This window comes from Pseudophryne corroboree, chromosome 3 (assembly GCF_028390025.1).
Source record: "Pseudophryne corroboree isolate aPseCor3 chromosome 3, aPseCor3.hap2, whole genome shotgun sequence".
NCBI lineage: Eukaryota > Metazoa > Chordata > Amphibia > Anura > Myobatrachidae > Pseudophryne > Pseudophryne corroboree.
In genome coordinates this window covers 663,723,170-663,746,643 of record NC_086446.1, presented here as the reverse complement: position 1 = coordinate 663,746,643, position 23,474 = coordinate 663,723,170, and the positions used below count along the sequence as shown (strand labels likewise).

The 23,474-nt window shown below is 44.2% G+C and overlaps 1 protein-coding gene across 1 annotated transcript in view; it reads right to left on the bottom strand.

Annotated features, from left to right (window-relative positions):
• HTRA1 (HtrA serine peptidase 1) overlaps window positions 1–23,474 on the bottom strand; it is a 65,629-nt gene that overhangs the window by 17,882 nt on the left and 24,273 nt on the right. The window contains exons 5-6 of the mRNA XM_063961861.1: window positions 9,755–9,949; window positions 1,430–1,462 (exon numbers count right to left, since the gene is read on the bottom strand). Of these exons, the coding sequence (XP_063817931.1) occupies window positions 1,430–1,462; window positions 9,755–9,949 (228 nt within the window). The remainder of the gene's footprint in view (window positions 1–1,429; window positions 1,463–9,754; window positions 9,950–23,474) is intronic.

The following is a 23,474-nucleotide window of genomic DNA, read 5'->3' as shown; positions in this document are numbered from 1 at the left end:
AGAAGGACTCCGGGTCCTAAACCCTCTATTCAAAATGGCAGATCTTACCAGGCAAGCTGCCTTTGCGAATCTCTTCAGGCATACAGTGTTAATAAACACTGTTATGCTTGCGATGACTGGTGGGATGCATCCTGCCACTGGAGAGGAGACATTTCTCCGTTCCTCCTCTGTGAAGGAACAGGGAAAATATCTGTCAGTCAGCCGTGGCAAAATATTCCATCAAATGGACATGCAGGATGACTGACAGGTCCGACCGATCGATAATTTCTGATGGTCGCGTACATACACAGTACATTTATGTGGCCAATCCGCCAATATAAGGCGGACCACCCAGATAATTCTGTAATGAATGCCCTGCATAACTATGGGCAGATTTAGGGATGTACGCGAACACAATGTTTTGTATACATCTCCAATGTTCTCAGACCTGTACATGCACTGCAGCATGACTGACATGCTGCGCCATTTGGGGGCAGGGAAGGAGTAGCAACAGCCAGTGTTTCATAAATGGGGGCGTGTCAGGCCCATTTTCAGGGCGAGGTCAGTGGCTGCGTCATAGGACGCAGCTAACTGGGCCCCTGCTGCATGAAAATACCGGCCATCCTGGGTAAGGGGTGAGGGTTACACAGATGACCGATGCTGAGTCTGCGGACACAGCAGTGGATCGCAGAAGCTGTCAGACGGCGTCTATTAACACAAGACACCCCCATGTGGCATTAGCATATTATAGCACAGTGGCTGAATACACAGAAGCAGCAGGTGTGCTACTGAATCAGGCCATAAATGGGAACCAGTGAAATGAGCTACTATTTTACAATCACATGGAATAACCAAATTGCAACAATTGGGAAAAGACAATGGAGAGAGTGATGTTGTATACATAACAGGAATTTAATAGAGAAAGAGATGTCGGGAGGAGACACAGAGGAGACGCAGTCAATGAGGAAGAGATGGGAGACTGGGATACGAAGCAGGTGTATTTGGGAAGGATGGATCTAGTCAGCACATCTGTGGAAATCCTAGCACTATTCTTTGTCCTGTTTTTCTACTTGTCTTTACCTGCCTTGCTTAAGTCTCTACAACTCCCCGCACCCGCTAAGTAACTGGCCTGGTGCAGTTCTAATTCTACGTTCTGCTGCTTTTTACCGCATCTTCCTGGAACATGAAAACTTTCCTTTCGCTCAGTGACTTAACATCCACAAATGAGTTTAGATTTATTGAACTTTCAAGTTTAAAAAACTGTAGGCGGTTAGTCAGCCAGTCACTAACACCACCACCCTCTGTTAGTCTTGCCAACCATGCATAGTTGTCTCATGTAGTGATGAGATGCCAACCATAAAAACCTCATGCCAGGCTATATCAGTCAATGCGTTCTGACAGCACAGCATAAGCTCACTCACTCCCAGTACCTGAGGGCAGAATCTCTTACCAAATTCACAAGTGGGCCTCCTGAGTTCCCGTACTGTAAGAAACAAAATGTGTCATTAGATACCTTTGGAATATTATTATTATTTTATTATTATATAGCACCACTAACAACGCAGCACTGTACAGAAAATATTTGTCATTCATATCAGTCCCTTAACCATTGGATCTTACAGTCTAGGGGTTTATTTACTAAACCTTGGATGGAGATAAAGTGAACAGAGATAAAGTACCAGCCAATCAGCTTCTGTCTTTTTTCAAACCCAGCCTGTGACATAGGAGCTGATTGGCTGGTACTTTATCTCTGTCCATCCAAGGCTTAGTAAATAGGCCTAACACGAACACTAAACACATGCACACATTAGGGTACATTATGCAAGCATCCAGTTAACCTTCCAATATGGAGTGTGACAGGAAACTGGAGCACCAAAAGGGAAACATGCTTAAACATACAAACTACACACAGATAATGAGCTGGGCAGGAATCAAACTTGTAAACCAGGGCCTGATTCTGATTTGGAAGTAAAGCAAAAAAAAAGCAAGTAATTGTCCGCCTGGGCAAAACCATATTGCACTGCAAGGGGGCAGATGTAACATGTGCAGAGAGATTTAGCTTTGAATGGGGTGTGTCCAAACTCAAATCTAAATTGCAGTGTAAAAATAAAGCTGTCTAACGTTTGTGGGCTACATTCAAAAGCAGCTAGTATTTACCCTGCAAAGAAACAATATAAAGTATTTTCTCCCCTTGCATTGCAACATGGGTTATTCCAGATACAAAGTTACTTGCTTTTTTTTGCTTTACTTCCAAATCTTTTATCAAGATAGTTTGATTTTAGAAACAATGACTAGTCTATCACTATATCACAGGCGCACCACGGCCATGTATCCTATTGCAGGAAACGCAGGCGACGTCATCCAGCCTACCCAAAAACTGCCATGACATACCTTGTATTTAACAATTATATTAAAGTTGTCCTTGATCAGTGTATTTATCAAAAATGGGGAGAAAATGGTCTGCAGAAGCAATAAATTGACACTATTCACATGTGGAAAACACTATTGCTAGTTAATACTTAATAAGTGACTACACTGAAGTAAACAACAAAACTTAGGCACTTGATTTATCAAACAGTAAGTTGAGGTGTGGCCAATAGCAACCAACGAATCAGATTTTGTACAGGCTAAATGATATCTAGAATGTGACTGGTTACTACGGACAGCACCTCAACTTTTTGTTTGCTAAATCAAGCTCCTAAGTTTTGTTGTTAACTTCAGTGTAGTCATTTACTAAGCTTGTCCTCTTTATTATTATTATTATTATTATTATTATTAATATTATCCTTTATTTATATGGCGCCACAAGGGTTCCGCAGCGCCCAATTACAGAGTACATATGCACATAATCAAAACAGGAAAACAGTGACTTACAGTTGAAGACAATATAGGACAAGTACAGGGTAACTAAGCATAACTACACCAGTAAATGACAGAAATAAGTTCCAGGTGGCCAAAAAACTGCGTGATTTGGGCAGTTGAGGATTATTAAAGTAAGAAAAGGATAAGCACATGAGGGAAGAGGGCCCTACTAGTGAGAGCTTACATTCTAAGGGGAGGGGTGGACAGACAGGGGTGACACAGATGGGGTACATAGAGAGCGTGGAACAGAGGGTTAGGATGAGATTTGGCTGGGTTTGGTAAAGAAATGGGTCTAAGAGCCCGTTTGAAGTTTTGTAGAGAGGTGGAGAGTCTGAGGGGGAGAGGTAAAGAATTCCAGAGGAAGGGAGCAGCACATGAAAAATCTTGGAGATGGGAGTGGGAGGAAATAATCAGAAGACAGGAGAGTCGGCGTGCATTAGCAGAGCGAAGAGGATGGGTGGGAGAGTAAAGGGCGATAAGATCAGAGATGTAACTGGGAGAGGAGTGGGTGAGGGCTTTGTAAGTGAGTGTGAGAAGTTTGAATTGGATTCTGAAAGGGAAGGGAAGCCAGTGAAAGGCTTGTAGGAGAGGGGAGGTGGATGTAGTGCGTTTGGTGAGGAAGATGAGCCGGGCAGCAGCATTGAGGATAGATTGGAGTGGAGAGAGGTAATTGTCAGGGAAGCCAGTTAGGAGGAGATTACAGTAGTCCAGTCTGGAAATAATCAGTGAGTGAATAATGATCTTAGTGGCATCCTGGGTGAGAAAAGGTCTGATCCTGGAAATGTTTTTGAGATGAAAATTACAGGTTTGTGAGAGGTGCTGAATGTGTGGTTTGAAGGAGAGGGAGGAGTCAAGGATTACAGCAAGACAGCGTACTTGGGGCTAGAGGAGATAGTCGTGCCATCAATGGATAATGAGATTGTGGGAGGTGAGGTTGTGCGGGAGGGTGGGAAGATGATCAGCTCAGTCTTAGACATGTTGAGTTTAAGAAAGCGCTGGGACATCCAGGAAGAGATAACAGAAAGACAGTTAGAGGTACGAGTGAGGAGAGCCGTGGAGAGATCAGGGGAGGAGAGGTAGATTTGAGTGTCATCAGCATAGAGGTGATACTGGAAGTTAAAAGAACTAATGAGTTCACCTAAAGAGGACGTATAGAGAGAGAAAAGGAGAGGACCAAGAACAGAACCTTAGGGGACACCAACAGTTAGTGGAAGTGGGGGCGAGGTAGCATCATGAGAGGAGACAGAGAAGGAACGATCAGAGAGGTAGGAGGACAGCCAGGAGAGGGCAGTATCGCGTAGACCAAGAGAGTGAAGAATTTGCAGAAGGAGAGGGTGGTCCACAGTGTCAAAAGCAGCAGAGAGGTCAAGAAGAATAAGCAGAGAGTAGTGGCCCTTAGATTTGGCTGCAAATCTCTATTATTATAGCTTACAAATTAATTTGAATCTTTCAATAGTGCATATAGTTTCATATTTCAGATCTTCACAAATAGACTTAATTATTTCTAAATATACGCTCAAGTTAATGGACTGATAATGGAGAAGCATCAACAACACGTTTGTGAAAATGGGGCAGACTTAGGGGTCTATTTACTAAGTCTTGGATGGAGATAAAGTACCTGCCACTCAGCTCCTGTCATGTTTCAACCACAGCCTGTGACATGGCAGTTACTGGTACTTCATTTCTGATCTCCATCCAAGGCTTAGTAAATAGACCTCCATAGTACATTATATATATCTGAGAAATTACCAAATCGGGGGAATGTCAGACCCTCAGGTAAGTTGAAATTAAGAGTAAACTAAGTGGCGTGCCAAGAAAAATGTCCCACCCACCACAAATTTATCCAGGAGATGGTCACACTCCAGCACGCCAGAAACCTAAATAATAGAGATGTGTGCAGAGTCTCGTGCTTTGGTTCTGGCCCTAATTTAATTGTTGTGTTTTGGTTTCGTTTTGCAAAATCACCCTTGAATGTTTTGGTTCAGAATTCGGATTTCAAATCCAAATCTTGAGTTTTGGATTTCTTGAAAATGGATAACAACAGTTACAATCACGTAATTCTTGCAATCCAAAACTAGAAATTTGAATTTAAAATATGAATTTCCGAACTGTGGGAAGATCCGGACCAGGACTCGGTTCGGATCTCCTCATGAGATCCAATCAAGGACTCGAATCAGTCCGGAACCCCAAAATTCGTGTAGGTTCAGATCTCTAAAGCATCGAATTGCACATATCTGCTAAATAGTCTAGCCAGCCCAATTTTGGTAAATATTGACTGAGAAGACTAACTAGCCACAAGTGCTATTCAGGACCTTGCGGGCTTATACTACACGGGTGATCCAGTCAGGAAATCCATGCTTATTTCTGCCTACATCTCATAGAAAGGCTAGCTAAATACAACAAGATTTTCCTCCACATTAACTTGATATATGAGCAATCGCACAATCACATCCCCCCTAAAAAAAAAAAAGTGAAGTGAGCTGAGCTACATTTCTCCATCCTCTATATCTAAGCTGTATGAGTTTCTTACTGGTTTGATGTCCCAATGCTTCCATTATTTAGCACAATGGAACTTTACATTTTTGACTTTGGGGAAGATGTATCAAACCATGGAGAGAGATAAAGTGGAGGCTGTGTTAAAAAATGACAGAAGCTAATTGGTTGGTACTATATATTTCTCTACTTTACTTATCATCCTAAGATAGATAGATAGATAGATAGATAGATAGATAGATAGATAGATAGATAGATAGATAGATAGATAGATAGATAGATAGATGTCGTAGTGGTGTCCGGCACTCAGAGCAAGTAAGTGGTAATGTGCTGCGGTGCCCTCCTTGAGGGAATGGTGTCCCACTGTATAATTCCAAGGGTAAAGCAGGCGGCACTCAGCAGTCTGGATTCCATTAAACTTTTATTGAACAACCGACATGTTTCGGAGCTTCCTCCGTCCTCAGGGCAGTAATAACCAATGTGCACAAACATACTTTCTTAAATCCCCAACCAAATCAAAATCACAATGAGCTCTAATGTCACTCACCTGCTCCACAGCACGCCGACGATGCCGCTCTCCCGGTCCACTACCGCGTCTCACGGGTGACGTCATCATGGCGCGCCGTGTCGCAGGGAGCTTCCATGGTAACCAGGACGCTATTACACTGCGTCCATAGAGCCGCCTGTTAGTGCAAGCTAAAGGAGATAAAATCAAAAAATAAAAAACGTGAAAACAAACACCATTTAAAAAACAGGCACTGTCATAAATAGCTCGTAAGTCCCATATTATTAATAACAATTTACACAAAGATACGTGTTAATGATACCTAAAAGGCTCATAATAAACACTATATGCAAGATAGAGTTTACTAAACTAATAAGCAAAAAATGAGAACCAAAGAACCATTCACTTAGTTACAAAAAGCATTGCAGACCCAAATTCTCATTAAGGCCCTTAGGGGAAATAGTCCCCAATGAAAAGATCCATCTGGACTCCTTCTGCATCAGGATCCTATTCCTATCGCCCCCCCTATGTGATTTAGGTACGTGGTCAATTAGAATAGCCCTAATAGATGCAACATTGTGTTTGGCCGCTAGACAATGTCGGGCAAAAGGCTGCTCACTATGTCCCTTCTCGTAAGCCTTCTTGATGGCACTACGATGAAGGGCCATACGTTCCCTAAATTGGCGAATTGTTTTACCTATATAGGCCAAACCACAAGGGCAAGTTAGAAGGTAAACTACATGTGTAGTGGTGCACGTGAGTCTGTGTTGTATTTTTATTTTACGACCAGTATGTGGATGGTTAAATGTAGCCCCTGACATCAGGGTGTTACACGTTGCGCATCCCAGGCAGCGATAGCAGCCTAACTTTTGTCTCAAAAAGTGTGACTCCCTGAGCTTGGTGAGATTGGTAACATCAAGCTTCATAACCATGTCACCCAAATTCTTGCCACGGGTATAACAAGGCATGATACGTGTCTCCGCTAGAGATGACATGGTCTGGTCTGTCTGAATGATAGGCCACATTTGTTTGGCCTTTTGTCTCACTCTTTTACTAGCGGTAGTGTGGGTATTAACCCAAGCTAGTCTTTTAAGGTCATTAGAGACCTTCATCGGTTGTAAGGTATGTTCGCGTGGTATGTTTAAGACCTTAGTTTTAGCCGCCTGTAACTCTCGCAGTGGATAACCTCGATGCGCAAATTTAGTCAACATGTTATCTAATGCTACCACGGTTTCTAGTGGGTCAGAGGTAATCCGTCTCACTCGTAAAAACTGTGAGTACGGTAACCCATGTTTAAGCGCTAATGGGTGGAAGCTTTGATGACTAAGGAGCATATTGCGATCCGTGGGTTTGATGTAAATGGCAGTTGATATCCTGTGGTTAGAACAAGTGATAGAAACATCTAGGTAATTAATGTTAACCTCATCTATGACATATGTAAATTTGACTACTTGTGATGTCAAATTGTGCCTATCCCACAGGTCCGCAAGCTCCTCCCTAGTACCCCCCCAAAAGACTAATAAGTCGTCTATATACCGCTTATAGTATATAACATGCTGCATGACTGCAGTGTTCAAATAGAACATCTGTTGTTCCACCTGGTACATGAAGGCATTGGCGTACGATGGGGCCACCGCCGACCCCATCGCACAACCTGCCTGCTGCAAGAAAAATACACCGCAGAGCAAGGTATGTGATGGCAAGTTATGCAGGACTTGGATAACTTGCCATCACATACCTTGCTCTGCAGTGTAGACGTTACTAGCCTCTACACCTGCATTCCGCATGATGCGGGTGTTGAGGCAGTGCGTCTGCTACTGCAGGACAATGAATTGTATAAAGGTCCTGAATTAGGAGTGTTTTTGAAACTATTGTACATGGTATTGAGCCGTAATTATTTTATTTTTAACGGTGTATTTTTCTTGCAGCAGGCAGGTTGTGCGATGGGGTCGGCGGTGGCCCCATCGTACGCCAATGCCTTCATGTACCAGGTGGAACAACAGATGTTCTATTTGAACACTGCAGTCATGCAGCATGTTATATACTATAAGCGGTATATAGACGACTTATTAGTCTTTTGGGGGGGTACTAGGGAGGAGCTTGCGGACCTGTGGGATAGGCACAATTTGACATCACAAGTAGTCAAATTTACATATGTCATAGATGAGGTTAACATTAATTACCTAGATGTTTCTATCACTTGTTCTAACCACAGGATATCAACTGCCATTTACATCAAACCCACGGATCGCAATATGCTCCTTAGTCATCAAAGCTTCCACCCATTAGCGCTTAAACATGGGTTACCGTACTCACAGTTTTTACGAGTGAGACGGATTACCTCTGACCCACTAGAAACCGTGGTAGCATTAGATAACATGTTGACTAAATTTGCGCATCGAGGTTATCCACTGCGAGAGTTACAGGCGGCTAAAACTAAGGTCTTAAACATACCACGCGAACATACCTTACAACCGATGAAGGTCTCTAATGACCTTAAAAGACTAGCTTGGGTTAATACCCACACTACCGCTAGTAAAAGAGTGAGACAAAAGGCCAAACAAATGTGGCCTATCATTCAGACAGACCAGACCATGTCATCTCTAGCGGAGACACGTATCATGCCTTGTTATACCCGTGGCAAGAATTTGGGTGACATGGTTATGAAGCTTGATGTTACCAATCTCACCAAGCTCAGGGAGTCACACTTTTTGAGACAAAAGTTAGGCTGCTATCGCTGCCTGGGATGCGCAACGTGTAACACCCTGATGTCAGGGGCTACATTTAACCATCCACATACTGGTCGTAAAATAAAAATACAACACAGACTCACGTGCACCACTACACATGTAGTTTACCTTCTAACTTGCCCTTGTGGTTTGGCCTATATAGGTAAAACAATTCGCCAATTTAGGGAACGTATGGCCCTTCATCGTAGTGCCATCAAGAAGGCTTACGAGAAGGGACATAGTGAGCAGCCTTTTGCCCGACATTGTCTAGAGGCCAAACACAATGTTGCATCTATTAGGGCTATTCTAATTGACCACGTACCTAAATCACATAGGGGGGGCGATAGGAATAGGATCCTGATGCCGAAGGAGTCCAGATGGATCTTTTCATTGGGGACTATTTCCCCTAAGGGCCTTAATGAGAATTTGGGTCTGCAATGCTTTTTGTAACTAAGTGAATGGTTCTTTGGTTCTCATTTTTTGCTTATTAGTTTAGTAAACTCTATCTTGCATATAGTGTTTATTATGAGCCTTTTAGGTATCATTAACACGTATCTTTGTGTAAATTGTTATTAATAATATGGGACTTACGAGCTATTTATGACAGTGCCTGTTTTTTAAATGGTGTTTATGTTTTCACGTTTTTTATTTTTTTATTTTATCTCCTTTAGCTTGCACTAACAGGCGGCTCTATGGACGCAGTGTAATAGCGTCCTGGTTACCATGGAAGCTCCCTGCGACACGGCGCGCCATGATGACGTCACCCGTGAGACGCGGTAGTGGACCGGGAGAGCGGCATCGTCGGCGTGCTGTGGAGCAGGTGAGTGACATTAGAGCTCATTGTGATTTTGATTTGGTTGGGGATTTAAGAAAGTATGTTTGTGCACATTGGTTATTACTGCCCTGAGGACGGAGGAAGCTCCGAAACATGTCGGTTGTTCAATAAAAGTTTAATGGAATCCAGACTGCTGAGTGCCGCCTGCTTTACCCTTGGAATTAGATAGATAGATAGATAGATAGATAGATAGATAGATAGATAGATAGATAGATAGATAGATAGACCTGTGCCCCTACTGATGGAGATTCACAATATAATAGCCTAATTTGTTCACCTATCGCAGATAAACTACTACCATAGCAGAAGATCTAGCTGGTGGCAGGAGATGATAACTGATGGACTACTCACATTAATGATGGCATCTGTCTGGATGTAGTCCATATCAGAATTTTTCAGCCCCAGTTCCTTGCCACCACGCTGTGCAGTGCTCACAATACCGGTCGTAACTGTATTCTGAAGGGAGAAGGGACTTCCTATAGCAATGACAAACTCTCCAGGACGAAGGTCTTCAGATCGGCCCAAGAGAAGCACAGGCAACTTTCCCTATGGAGAGAGATATGTCACATTACTAAAAAAAAGTCGAATTAAGATAAACTTGCCATTTTCTAACAAGATCTTTATCATAAGATTCTTTATGATGAAGTAGCAACCCCACATAGGAGCGTTCTTCTTTTCTGTAAATAGCAAATTAAGAAGCTATTAAGAATGCAATGTTTCTCTTATCCGCCTACGTATTATAATCTGCACTCATTTATTTCTCTGGAGGGAAAACAAATATGGGTGCCAGAAACAAGTTTACACAGTTCCCAGCATGTCATGTGATTGCAGAAGTGGCAGAAAGAGGTGGAGGAGGACACAGGGGGTAATTCAAACCTGATCGTAGATGTGCTAAATTTATCACATCTACGATCACTTTCACAGACATCGGGGATACGCCCAGCACAAGGCTAGTCCACCCGCATGTCTGGTTCTGCCCCCCGCACAAGTACAAAAGCATTGCACGGCGGCGATGCTTTTGTACCTGTAGAGTAGCTCCCTACCAGCGCAGCTCCAGCGCGCTGGCAGTGAGCTACCCGCCGCTCTCCGGATCACAGCGGCTGCTTGTGATGTCACACAGCCGCCGTACACCGCCCCCCACACGGTCCGGGCACACTTGCGTTGCCCGGACCACGCCCCCTAAATGGCGGCCCAATGCCGCCCCCTCCCGCCCAGCTAACGACTCTGCCAGTCAATCAGGCAGAGGCGATTGCTGGGCTGAGATGCCGATCGCATCTCTGGCATGCGCCGGTGCCTGTGCATGCGCAGTTCAGACCTGATCGCCCGCTGTGCGAAAACGCACAGCAGTGATCAGGTCTGAATTAGCCCCACAGTGCAGATAGAACTAAGTAGAGCATTCAAGGTATCTCTGGTCACTCTGGTCCTGACTAGACAGTCAGGACTGTAGAACTATATATCATTAATAGCAGCATGAAAAAAACATTAAACCATAAAAAACTTGAAAATATCAAGATTCTACTTAGCCTGCAAAAATGATTAGTTATATACAGCTAAACGGATGTTGCATTTATTTATGGTTTCTGCTTTCATCAGCTTTTTGACATGCCAGCGTAATGTTAGTCACCTAAATGGTAGAAACGTATACAAATGAGTATGAATAATGAGTATTTATAATATGAGGACAGTTGTTATAGCTGACCTTAAACTTCACATATTGGGGGTAATTCCTAGTTGATCGCAGCAGGATTTTTGTTAGCAATTGGGCAAAACCATGTGCACTGCAGGGGAGGCAGATATAACATGTGCAGAGAGAGTGAGATTTGGGTGTGGTGTGTTCAATCTGCAATCTAATTTGCAGTGTAAAAATAAAGCAGCCAGTATTTACCCTGCACAGAAATAAAATAACCCACCCAAATCTAACTCTTTCTGCACATGTTATATCTGCCTCCCCTGCAGTGCACATGGTTTTGCCCAATTGCTATCAAAAATCCTGCTGCGATCAACTTGGAATTACCCCCATTGTATACACACAATGCAGGTAGCCATTTTGTCACATGAAGACACATTCAGTCATATGAATACGTGATCAGGGAAAATGTGAGCCTGCAATTTGAAAGTGTTATCCCGAGATTTTGAATAATAAGTAAAATGTGCTGTTTTATTATATTACTGTTGCTGGGCAACATACAATCTCTTGAAACATACACATATTGTTCTCATAACAGAGGATGCACCACAATAAGAGAGCAGAGCTAGGCCAATACTTGGGACACGCAATCACTCTCCATTCTCTAAGTGCTCCCATTGTCTTCAGCCCAAGACAGCTGCAGATGAGTCACAGAGCTATCAAATATCTAAATACAGGGAAGATTTACAGAAAATCTAATCAGACACCTGGTTAGGAATAAATGGCAGTTACTTCATATAGCTAGCAATATGCGGTGAGCTTTGTAATGTCACAGCTGATTTATTGCAGGGCCATGCCAGCGAAGGGCTATATCATCCACCATTTGTATAATGTCTCCTCGCATCTCCTTCAAGCGCATTTGATAACTCACACCTTTTGACTACCCACAGGAGGAGCAGCATGTATTGCAGAACATAGTTCACATACCTCACACTGGGGCAGATGTAAGAACATATATCAAACGTATTAGCAGCAAATGCGCACGTTATGTACCGCAGTTACAACTTTCCTGCATGTATTAATGCCTGGCAAGGGTTGGGTTGGGTTTAGGTGACTGGCGGTTGGGAGGCCTCCGGTCACCATACCGATGCCGGGATCCCGGCTGTTAGGTGGCCGGCGGGGGGACGAGTGCATCGAATGCCCCTTGCGGGCTCGCTGCGCTCGCCATGCAGCAGGCTTGGTGGCGCGCTGCGCTCGCCAAAGGTTCTATTCACACTCTATGGGTGTCGTGGACAGACACCCACGAGTGGGAATAGTCCCTGTTGGTCGGCATGCCGACTGGCGGGCTATTCAGCATTCGGGATCCCGGTGTCGGTATTGTGACCGCCTGTCACATAACCGCATCAGCTGGGCAATAATCAGAATGACATACTGTAGGTGTTATGTGCCCCTGTCGTTATTGGCACTGCTATGCTTACATAGGATGCCATTCTGGATTTAATAGATATGAAGGGTCAGTGGCACTGAAAAAGGTACAGTATCATTTGCCGGAGAGGTGAGATAATACTCTACTTCAGAAAAAGCATTTTTCATACATCCCGTCGTTAATTGGTCCTGCTTTGTCTATAATGGGTGAAGCAGGGCCATGCATTTAACGATCTTTGCAGACAAGGATAATACATGTCCCCCATTGCCTCACCAATTAGGTTAAAAATACTCTCCCCACTAAAAGACAATGGTGAACATGGCTGGACTGGCTGTTCTGGCTGTCCGGCCCTGAAGGTGAAGCAAACAATTCTGCTCTATCTGTAGACGATGAATCAATCACACTTTAAAACAAGTTATGAAAACCAATCAGTTTTATTTGGAAGATTCATTCATGTCCTTTGGGGACTTATATCACAGCTTGTAGAGAGGGAAAAAGGAGAGAGATAGTGCCAGCCAAGCAGAGTCTTACTACCAATTTATAGGCTGTGTTTGAAACGACAGTTAGGAGCTAATTGGTTGGTACTTTATCTCTCTCCATTTTACCTCTCCCCAAAGTTTAATACATCTCCCCTAGAATAAGTTTACAGTTGATTTGAAATTAAAATGGGGAAAATCATTATGTCACCTTATTTAAACAAGACAAGTCACTTCTTGCAAATAGAATATATTGTATCAAAAGCTGCTTATTACTGAGCTGAATAATAGACAGCAGCAGTAGCGGCTCCACAGGTGGGGGCCGAGCACAGTCCAAAAATCTAATAGGGGAGTCACACCAACTGCCAGTGAGTCCCGCACGGAAATGTTTGGCAGTGTTTGGGGTGGCAGTTTGTGTGGTTCCCCTATTTGAATTAACAGGGGGACTCTTTTCCATTTTACAGCAGGCTACACTGTACTATTACCCAAGTCCGATCCTGGAAGTTACCCGGTTCAGATTCCCAGGTCATTGGATCCGGTTTATTTTTCAAGGACCCTTTTCCACTGAGCCGCTACCCGGGTCAGAGTGCGAATGTGACTTGAAGACTAGCATGGTCAGTTATGTTATAATTGTTTATCTGCTGAAAGCTAAACCTTTTGTATTACATAAAAAACAATGTTAACTTTAAGGGCAATTTACAATCCAGGACATTTGCAGGTGCACAGAAGATTTCATTTGGGCAAATGCATCTATTTGTGAGCTCTCACATTCTGCTTTTTGAAACTGCTCTCTTAAAAATGCTTAAGAGATAGGAGTATGTTGAAAAGTCCTGCCTACGTACACATTGGGACCATCACCACAGGTTTACATTTTCATTTCTATACCTACAGTCTCGCTCTGACAATACAGCTCGGGCAATGTGTGTCTTAAAAAAATCAAGACACATATACCGCTTTCAGATCGCAATGCCAGGACCCACCCGGGAATTGGAAATGGGTCCTTCCCAGGTGGGAACGGGCACTGGACCCTAGAAACCGCAATCCCGACCCGGCAATATGCTGGGTTGGGTTGCCATCTGAGGACGGGGACAGGGACGGCATCGGGGACGGGCACAGAGGAGGTGCTGCGAGATGACTTCATCTCCGCGCCGCCTCTCCCTTTGCAGAGAACGGGTATCGGGTTGCATCGACCCGAGTAACCCATTCACACTGCGCCTGACCCAGTAGTGATGCGGGAATAACCCTTCTAATAACCCGGGTTGAATTACCATGCCAGACGACCCTGGGAATTCGTCCATGGCCCCTTTCACACCGCACAGCAACCCGTGGAATATACCGGGTCGAAACCGGGTTATTTGTGCGGTGTGAAAGGGGTATTAGGTGGCATTGGGACTTTATGTGTTACATGTGTCACTATAGTATATTTAAATGTTATTGTTACACTGGTTGAGGTGCCCTATATAAGGCACTCTTGGAAGATGCGCTGTGAGTTCCTCTGCAGGGAGGACTGATTTCCTCCACTCAATTAAATACTTCTGCTGGGAGGATAATATAGCTCCCGCTAAACATGGTACATCCTTATATAGCTGCTTTTGAGCTCATTGAATCGTATTTAAATTATTTTATACCACAAACGAAAATGTGGGCAGAGCCAGATTAAGGGGGGGTCTCTGGGGGTACGTACCACAGGCCCCCCCTTTCTAAAAGAAGGGCCACCGCCATCCGCCACAGATTGGATCTTTCTTACTGATGTGATATGCAGCGTTCCCGGCTCCCCGCAGCACTAGCAGGCAAACTAGCAGCCGCCAGCTCCAGCGCCACATATCAGACACTAGTACAGGGCAGCTGAGCGATGGCTCAGCTGTCCAATAGTGTGCAAAGCAGCAGCCTGCGGCTCAGGTATTGGCTGAGGGTGCAGGCTGCACAGTGCAGGGAAGAAAGAAGACGTCCCTGGCAGCGTGGAGGCAGAGGCTCTCGCTCTCCTGTGCCCACGTCACAGCAGCCTAAACAAGTAAGGCTGCCTGTATTGTTTTATAGTTTTACCCGTTCCTGCTGGTAGAAATTTACACTATAGGCTCTGGGTCACACATACATATATGTGTGTGTGTGCATATTAGATATATATATATATATATATATATATATATACACATACAAATAGTATATATCTACGCACACATATATATTATATATATATTATATAGATATAGAGACATGTAGTATATATCTATACACATATATTATATATTAATATATATATATATATATATATATATATATATATATATTCCTCCAGAAATAAATGGCACTCAGAAACAACAAATATAGCCAAAATATTATTGATCTATAAATCAATGAGGATCAATAATATCTTGGCTATATTTGTTGTCTCCGAGTGCCATTTATCTCTGGAGGAATATTGCACTTAGATTAGATTTGTGCACCGAAGCAAGTTATCTTTTTCATGTGAGTGTGAGTGTCGGCTGCTGCTGACGGAATATATATATATATATATATATATAATACATGTGCGTGTGTAGATATATACTGTATATATATATATATATATATATATATACATACACAGGTTGAGTATCCCATATCCAAAATATTCCGAAATACGGAATATTCCGAAATACGGATTTTTTTGAGTGAGAGTGAGATAGTGAAACCTTTGTTTTCTAATGGCTCAATGTACACAAACTTTGTTTAATACACAAAGTTATTAAAAATATTGGCTAAAATGACCTTCAGGCTGTGTGTATAAGGTGTATATGTAACATAAATGCATTATGTGCTTAGATTTAGGTCCCATCACCATGATATCTCATTATGGTATGCAATTATTCCAAAATACGGAAAAATCCCATATCCAAAATACTTCTGGTCCCAAGCATTTTGGATAAGAGATACTCAACCTGTATACACACACACATCTACAGAGCAAACAGCAGCACTCGCAGACCTCATTTCTGACAGTTGTATAAACCGAAACTGTTGAACAGCTTCTTGTGGTCTTCTTGATCCACGTGAGGTCCATGAGTGCCGCTGTTTGTTCTGTATATCTACCCTTGATTTGAAAGGCACTTGATGGCACTCCACAGGCTTTTAAATGAGTGTAAATCTGTACCCTAAAGGAAAAACCCACGTCAGTAACTATTAATACAGATTTACACTAATTTAAAAGTCCACTGGGTGCTGCCTCTTCCTTTCTAGGGGATATCATCTATCCATATCTAATTCATCTGCCTGCCTCTTTATTAGGGGCCCCATAGTCTGAAGTGCCCCGGGCCCCCCAAAGCCTTAATCTGGCTCTGCATGTGGGTGCAAAGCAAGTACGCATGCCCAGCCCACATTGAACAATCATACACTGTGGCAGAGGTTCCCAAACTGTGTGCCGTGGCTCCCTGGGGTGCCTCGGAGTCAGGACACTTGCAGGGGTGCCCTGGGTTGGTGGTCCAGGACCAATTCAAATTATTCATGGCCAATATAATAGGCAAAACCAGTGCTGGTGGCTGCCAGTCGTAAAATATGTGGCCAAACAGAAGCAAATCTTGTCCCTCACCACACAACTGACCCTAAGGATGACATATAAATGCAATTTACTTAATATAATATTTATTTCTAAATTTCTCAATAAGAAATGTTTGGCCTAGGGGTGCTGTGAAAAAAATTCTGATATTTTAGGGCACCGTGATTCAAAAAAGTTTGGAAACCACTGCACTGTGGCTTTAATGGTACTAGAAATGACAGTCATTTTATTTTTGTATGTCTGTAACACTGAATAACCATGCCAACTGCAGGTTTAGCAGTGGTCCTTTACCAGACATGCTGACACATTACTAGTTATTTTACATCCATCATGCAATAAATACCACAGGTTGATCTTACTGTGTTTAGTCATATAAAATGATTCCCTTCGCCTGTGTGGGTTTCTCAACCCTCTGCGGAGCCTATTTTGGCACTTTTTGAGCTAGTCACATTCCAACATCAATATCAGTCATTTCTGCTTGTGCAGTAGCCACTAGCCACACAAATTATACCTTGCTTTTTTAAGGAGACTTTGGGTTTTCAGAAAAAAAAACCAGTCTGTTTACGCTTTCTAACACGGTAAATAAAGCCTATACAAAATGGCCAGGAAAATATTTTTTTATGAAAATATATATTATTTATGATGACCACCATGAAATACTTTGTGGCTCTGTTCAGCATTAATTAGCCTTTTATAAATCAATATTCTGTGTATAGAGCTAAACACTTACTATGTGCAGGAATAATATGGTAGGTAGGGAGGCCAATCCCGGGTATCGGCATTGAAAAATGGTCAATCCCAGAATGCCCAGGATACCCAGGATTGGCTTTCTGCTTGTGTGTCCATCCGTCCGCCCCGCACATAAATCAACTCACCAAACTGCTAGGGAAACTTCCTTCAGCTGCAGCGACTGCAGGGGGAGCCCGGAGGAGGCGGCGGGTGACGACCGCCTTACCAGTGGCCTCAGCGGCGGGTGACTGCGCAGAGTGACCTCACAGTCAAAGGTCACGCTACGCCGGAGGAGCCGGGAAGAGGTAGCCGGGCAGCGTTGAGCGTCCTGAGGACGCTCAACGCTGCCCAGCATTAAAGGGCCGCCTGATCCCGCAATCTCCGGGATTGGATCCTGGCCTATTTTTGGCCTAAATCCCGGGATCCCACCAATCCCGATCCCGGGATTGGCCACCCTAATGGTAGGCCAATAAGGCATACTTTTTTGAAAACCTACCACAATTACTGAGGGGTCTCCTGTTTTTATATAATACAATATGGGGGAGATATGGCCATTAGAAAACCCCACTACATCTCTGGAAAACGTAATGTTTTCCATGGTGTTGGGTGTAATTGTCTGGTGACAATAATAATTAAGGGGTTAAAAAAAGAACACTGTATATATGCTACAATAACTATTAAAGCCATAATAAATAATTACCTACGTAAGAGTATCACTATAAGCTAAAGTGGTAGTGCAAGGGTGGGATATGTGCAAATATACCAAACTAAAAACCACCACCTAGCAGCAAAGGCAAAACTACCACAGTCGCACATGGTGCTGATGCCACAGGGCAGAGCCCAACTTCCCAGTCAATGTTCAATGTATACTGTATATGTTTCTTTCACCTTGGAATAAACATAGGGTTATATTTATGAAGCGTCAACTTTTGCCAAGCACCATTTCGGTGAGTGTTTGAGCTCCAAATTTAAAGTAGCCCTGTGATTTTTGTAGAGATGAGCGGGTTCGGTTTCTCTGAATCCGAACCCGCCCGAACTTCATGTTTTTTTTCACGGGTCCGAGCGACTCGGATCTTCCCGCCTTGCTCGGTTAACCCGAGCGCGCCCGAACGTCATCATGACGCTGTCGGATTCTCGCGAGGCTCGGATTCTATCGCGAGACTCGGATTCTATATAAGGAGCCGCGCGTCGCCGCCATTTTCACACGTGCATTGAGATTGATAGGGAGAGGACGTGGCTGGCGTCCTCTCCATTTAGATTAGGGTTGAGAGAGAGAGAGAGATTGACCTGAGGCTGTGATACTGTAGAAGAGAGTGCAGAGTTTAGTGACTGACGACCACAGTGACCACCAGACAGTGCAGTTGTTTGTTTTATTTAATATATCCGTTCTCTGCCTGAAAAAAACGATACACACAGTGACTCAGTCACATACCATATCTGTGTGCACTGCTCAGCCCAGTGTGCTGCATCAATGTATATATATATCTGACTGTGCTCAGCTCACACAGCTTATAATTGTGGGGGAGACTGGGGAGCACTGCAGTGCCAGTTATAGGTTATAGCAGGAGCCAGGAGTACATAATATTATATTAAAATTAAACAGTGCACACTTTTGCTGCAGGAGTGCCACTGCCAGTGTGACTAGTGACCAGTGACCTGACCACCAGTATATATAATATTAGTAGTATACTATCTCTTTATCAACCAGTCTATATTAGCAGCAGACACAGTACAGTGCGGTAGTTCACGGCTGTGGCTACCTCTGTGTCGGCACTCGGCAGCCCGTCCATAATTGTATATACCACCTAACCGTGTTTTTTTTTTCTTTCTTTATAGTCATACTAGTTACGAGTATACTATCTCTTTATCAACCAGTCTATATTAGCAGCAGACACAGTACAGTGCGGTAGTTCACGGCTGTGGCTACCTCTGTGTCGGCACTCGGCAGCCCGTCCATAATTGTATATACCACCTAACCGTGGTTTTTTTTTCTTTCTTTATAGTCATACTAGTTACGAGTATACTATCTCTTTATCAACCAGTCTATATTAGCAGCAGACACAGTACAGTGCGGTAGTTCACGGCTGTGGCTACCTCTGTGTCGGCACTCGGCAGCCCGTCCATAATTGTATATACCACCTAACCGTGGTTTTTTTTTCTTTCTTTATACATACATACTAGTTACGAGTATACTATCTCTTTATCAACCAGTCTATATATTAGCAGCAGACACAGTACAGTGCGGTAGTTCACGGCTGTGGCTACCTCTGTGTCGGCACTCGGCAGCCCGTCCATAATTGTATATACCACCTAACCGTGGTTTTTTTTTCTTTCTTTATACATACATACTAGTTACGAGTATACTATCTCTTTATCAACCAGTCTATATATTAGCAGCAGACACAGTACAGTGCGGTAGTTCACGGCTGTGGCTACCTCTGTGTCGGCACTCGGCAGCCCGTCCATAATTGTATATACCACCTAACCGTGGTTTTTTTTTTCTTTCTTTATAGTCATACTAGTTACGAGTATACTATCTCTTTATCAACCAGTCTATATTAGCAGCAGACACAGTACAGTGCGGTAGTTCACGGCTGTGGCTACCTCTGTGTCGGCACTCGGCAGCCCGTCCATAATTGTATATACCACCTAACCGTGGTTTTTTTTTCTTTCTTTATACATACATACTAGTTACGAGTATACTATCTCTTTATCAACCAGTCTATATATTAGCAGCAGACACAGTACAGTGCGGTAGTTCACGGCTGTGGCTACCTCTGTGTCGGCACTCGGCAGCCCGTCCATAATTGTATATACCACCTAACCGTGGTTTTTTTTTCTTTCTTTATACATACATACTAGTTACGAGTATACTATCTCTTTATCAACCAGTCTATATATTAGCAGCAGACACAGTACAGTGCGGTAGTTCACGGCTGTGGCTACCTCTGTGTCGGCACTCGGCAGCCCGTCCATAATTGTATATACCACCTAACCGTGGTTTTTTTTTCTTTCTTCTTTATACATACATAGTTACATAGACATCTCTTTATCAACCAGTCTATATTAGCAGCAGACACAGTACAGTACGGTAGTTCACGGCTGTGGCTACCTCTGTATCTGCACTCGGCAGGCAGTCCGTCCATAATTGTATACCACCTAACCGTGGTTTTTTTTTCTTTCTTCTTTATACATACATAGTTACATAGACATCTCTTTATCAACCAGTCTATATTAGCAGCAGACACAGTACAGTACGGTAGTTCACGGCTGTGGCTACCTCTGTGTCTGCACTCGGCAGGCAGTCCGTCCATAATTGTATACCACCTAACCGTGGTGTTTTTTTCTTTCTTCTTTATACATACATAGTTACATAGACATCTCTTTATCAACCAGTCTATATTAGCAGCAGACACAGTACAGTACGGTAGTTCACGGCTGTGGCTACCTCTGTGTCTGCACTCGGCAGGCAGTCCATAATTGTATACTAGTATCCATCTCCATTGTTTACCTGAGGTGCCTTTTAGTTGTGCCTATTAAAATATGGAGAACAAAAATGTTGAGGTTCCAAAATTAGGGAAAGATCAAGATCCACTTCCACCTCGTGCTGAAGCTGCTGCCACTAGTCATGGCCGAGACGATGAAATGCCAGCAACGTCGTCTGCCAAGGCCGATGCCCAATGTCATAGTACAGAGCATGTCAAATCCAAAACACCAAATATCAGAAAAAAAAGGACTCCAAAACCTAAAATAAAATTGTCGGAGGAGAAGCGTAAACTTGCCAATATGCCATTTACGACACGGAGTGGCAAGGAACGGCTGAGGCCCTGGCCTATGTTCATGGCTAGTGGTTCAGCTTCACATGAGGATGGAAGCACTCAGCCTCTCGCTAGAAAAATGAAAAGACTCAAGCTGGCAAAAGCAGCACAGCAAAGAACTGTGCATTCTTCGAAATCCCAAATCCACAAGGAGAGTCCAATTGTGTCGGTTGCGATGCCTGACCTTCCCAACACTGGACGTGAAGAGCATGCGCCTTCCACCATTTGCACGCCCCCTGCAAGTGCTGGAAGGAGCACCCGCAGTCCAGTTCCTGATAGTCAGATTGAAGATGTCAGTGTTGAAGTACACCAGGATGAGGAGGATATGGGTGTTGCTGGCGCTGGGGAGGAAATTGACCAGGAGGATTCTGATGGTGAGGTGGTTTGTTTAAGTCAGGCACCCGGGGAGACACCTGTTGTCCGTGGGAGGAATATGGCCGTTGACATGCCAGGTGAAAATACCAAAAAAATCAGCTCTTCGGTGTGGAGGTATTTCACCAGAAATGCGGACAACAGGTGTCAAGCCGTGTGTTCCCTTTGTCAAGCTGTAATAAGTAGGGGTAAGGACGTTAACCACCTCGGAACATCCTCCCTTATACGTCACCTGCAGCGCATTCATAATAAGTCAGTGACAAGTTCAAAAACTTTGGGTGACAGCGGAAGCAGTCCACTGACCAGTAAATCCCTTCCTCTTGTAACCAAGCTCACGCAAACCACCCCACCAACTCCCTCAGTGTCAATTTCCTCCTTCCCCAGGAATGCCAATAGTCCTGCAGGCCATGTCACTGGCAATTCTGACGAGTCCTCTCCTGCCTGGGATTCCTCCGATGCATCCTTGCGTGTAACGCCTACTGCTGCTGGCGCTGCTGTTGTTGCCGCTGGGAGTCGATGGTCATCCCAGAGGGGAAGTCGTAAGCCCACTTGTACTACTTCCAGTAAGCAATTGACTGTTCAACAGTCCTTTGCGAGGAAGATGAAATATCACAGCAGTCATCCTACTGCAAAGCGGATAACTGAGGCCTTGGCATCCTGGGTGGTGAGAAACGTGGTTCCGGTATCCATCATTACTGCAGAGCCAACTAGAGACTTGTTGGAGGTACTGTGTCCCCGGTACCAAATACCATCTAGGTTCCATTTCTCTAGGCAGGCGATACCGAAAATGTACACAGACCTCAGAAAAAGAGTCACCAGTGTCCTAAAAAATGCAGCTGTACCCAATGTCCACTTAACCACGGACATGTGGACAAGTGGAGCAGGGCAGGGTCAGGACTATATGACTGTGACAGCCCACTGGGTAGATGTATGGACTCCCGCCGCAAGAACAGCAGCGGCGGCACCAGTAGCAGCATCTCGCAAACGCCAACTCTTTCCTAGGCAGGCTACGCTTTGTATCACCGGTTTCCAGAATACGCACACAGCTGAAAACCTCTTACGGCAACTGAGGAAGATCATCGCGGAATGGCTTACCCCAATTGGACTCTCCTGTGGATTTGTGGCATCGGACAACGCCAGCAATATTGTGTGTGCATTAAATATGGGCAAATTCCAGCACGTCCCATGTTTTGCACATACCTTGAATTTGGTGGTGCAGAATTTTTTAAAAAACGACAGGGGCGTGCAAGAGATGCTGTCGGTGGCCAGAAGAATTGCGGGACACTTTCGGCGTACAGGCACCACGTACAGAAGACTGGAGCACCACCAAAAACTACTGAACCTGCCCTGCCATCATCTGAAGCAAGAAGTGGTAACGAGGTGGAATTCAACCCTCTATATGCTTCAGAGGTTGGAGGAGCAGCAAAAGGCCATTCAAGCCTATACAATTGAGCACGATATAGTAGGTGGAATGCACCTGTCTCAAGCGCAGTGGAGAATGATTTCAACGTTGTGCAAGGTTCTGATGCCCTTTGAACTTGCCACACGTGAAGTCAGTTCAGACACTGCCAGCCTGAGTCAGGTCATTCCCCTCATCAGGCTTTTGCAGAAGAAGCTGGAGACATTGAAGGAGGAGCTAACACGGAGCGATTCCGCTAGGCATGTGGGACTTGTGGATGGAGCCCTTAATTCGCTTAACAAGGATTCACGGGTGGTCAATCTGTTGAAATCAGAGCACTACATTTTGGCCACCGTGCTCGATCCTAGATTTAAAGCCTACCTTGGATCTCTCTTTCCGGCAGACACAAGTCTGCTGGGGTTGAAAGACCTGCTGGTGACAAAATTGTCAAGTCAAGCGGAACGCGACCTGTCAACATCTCCTCCTTCACATTCTCCCGCAACTGGGGGTGCGAGGAAAAGGCTCAGAATTCCGAGCCCACCCGCTGGCGGTGATGCAGGGCAGTCTGGAGCGACTGCTGATGCTGACATCTGGTCCGGACTGAAGGACCTGACAACGATTACGGACATGTCGTCTACTGTCACTGCATATGATTCTCTCAACATTGATAGAATGGTGGAGGATTATATGAG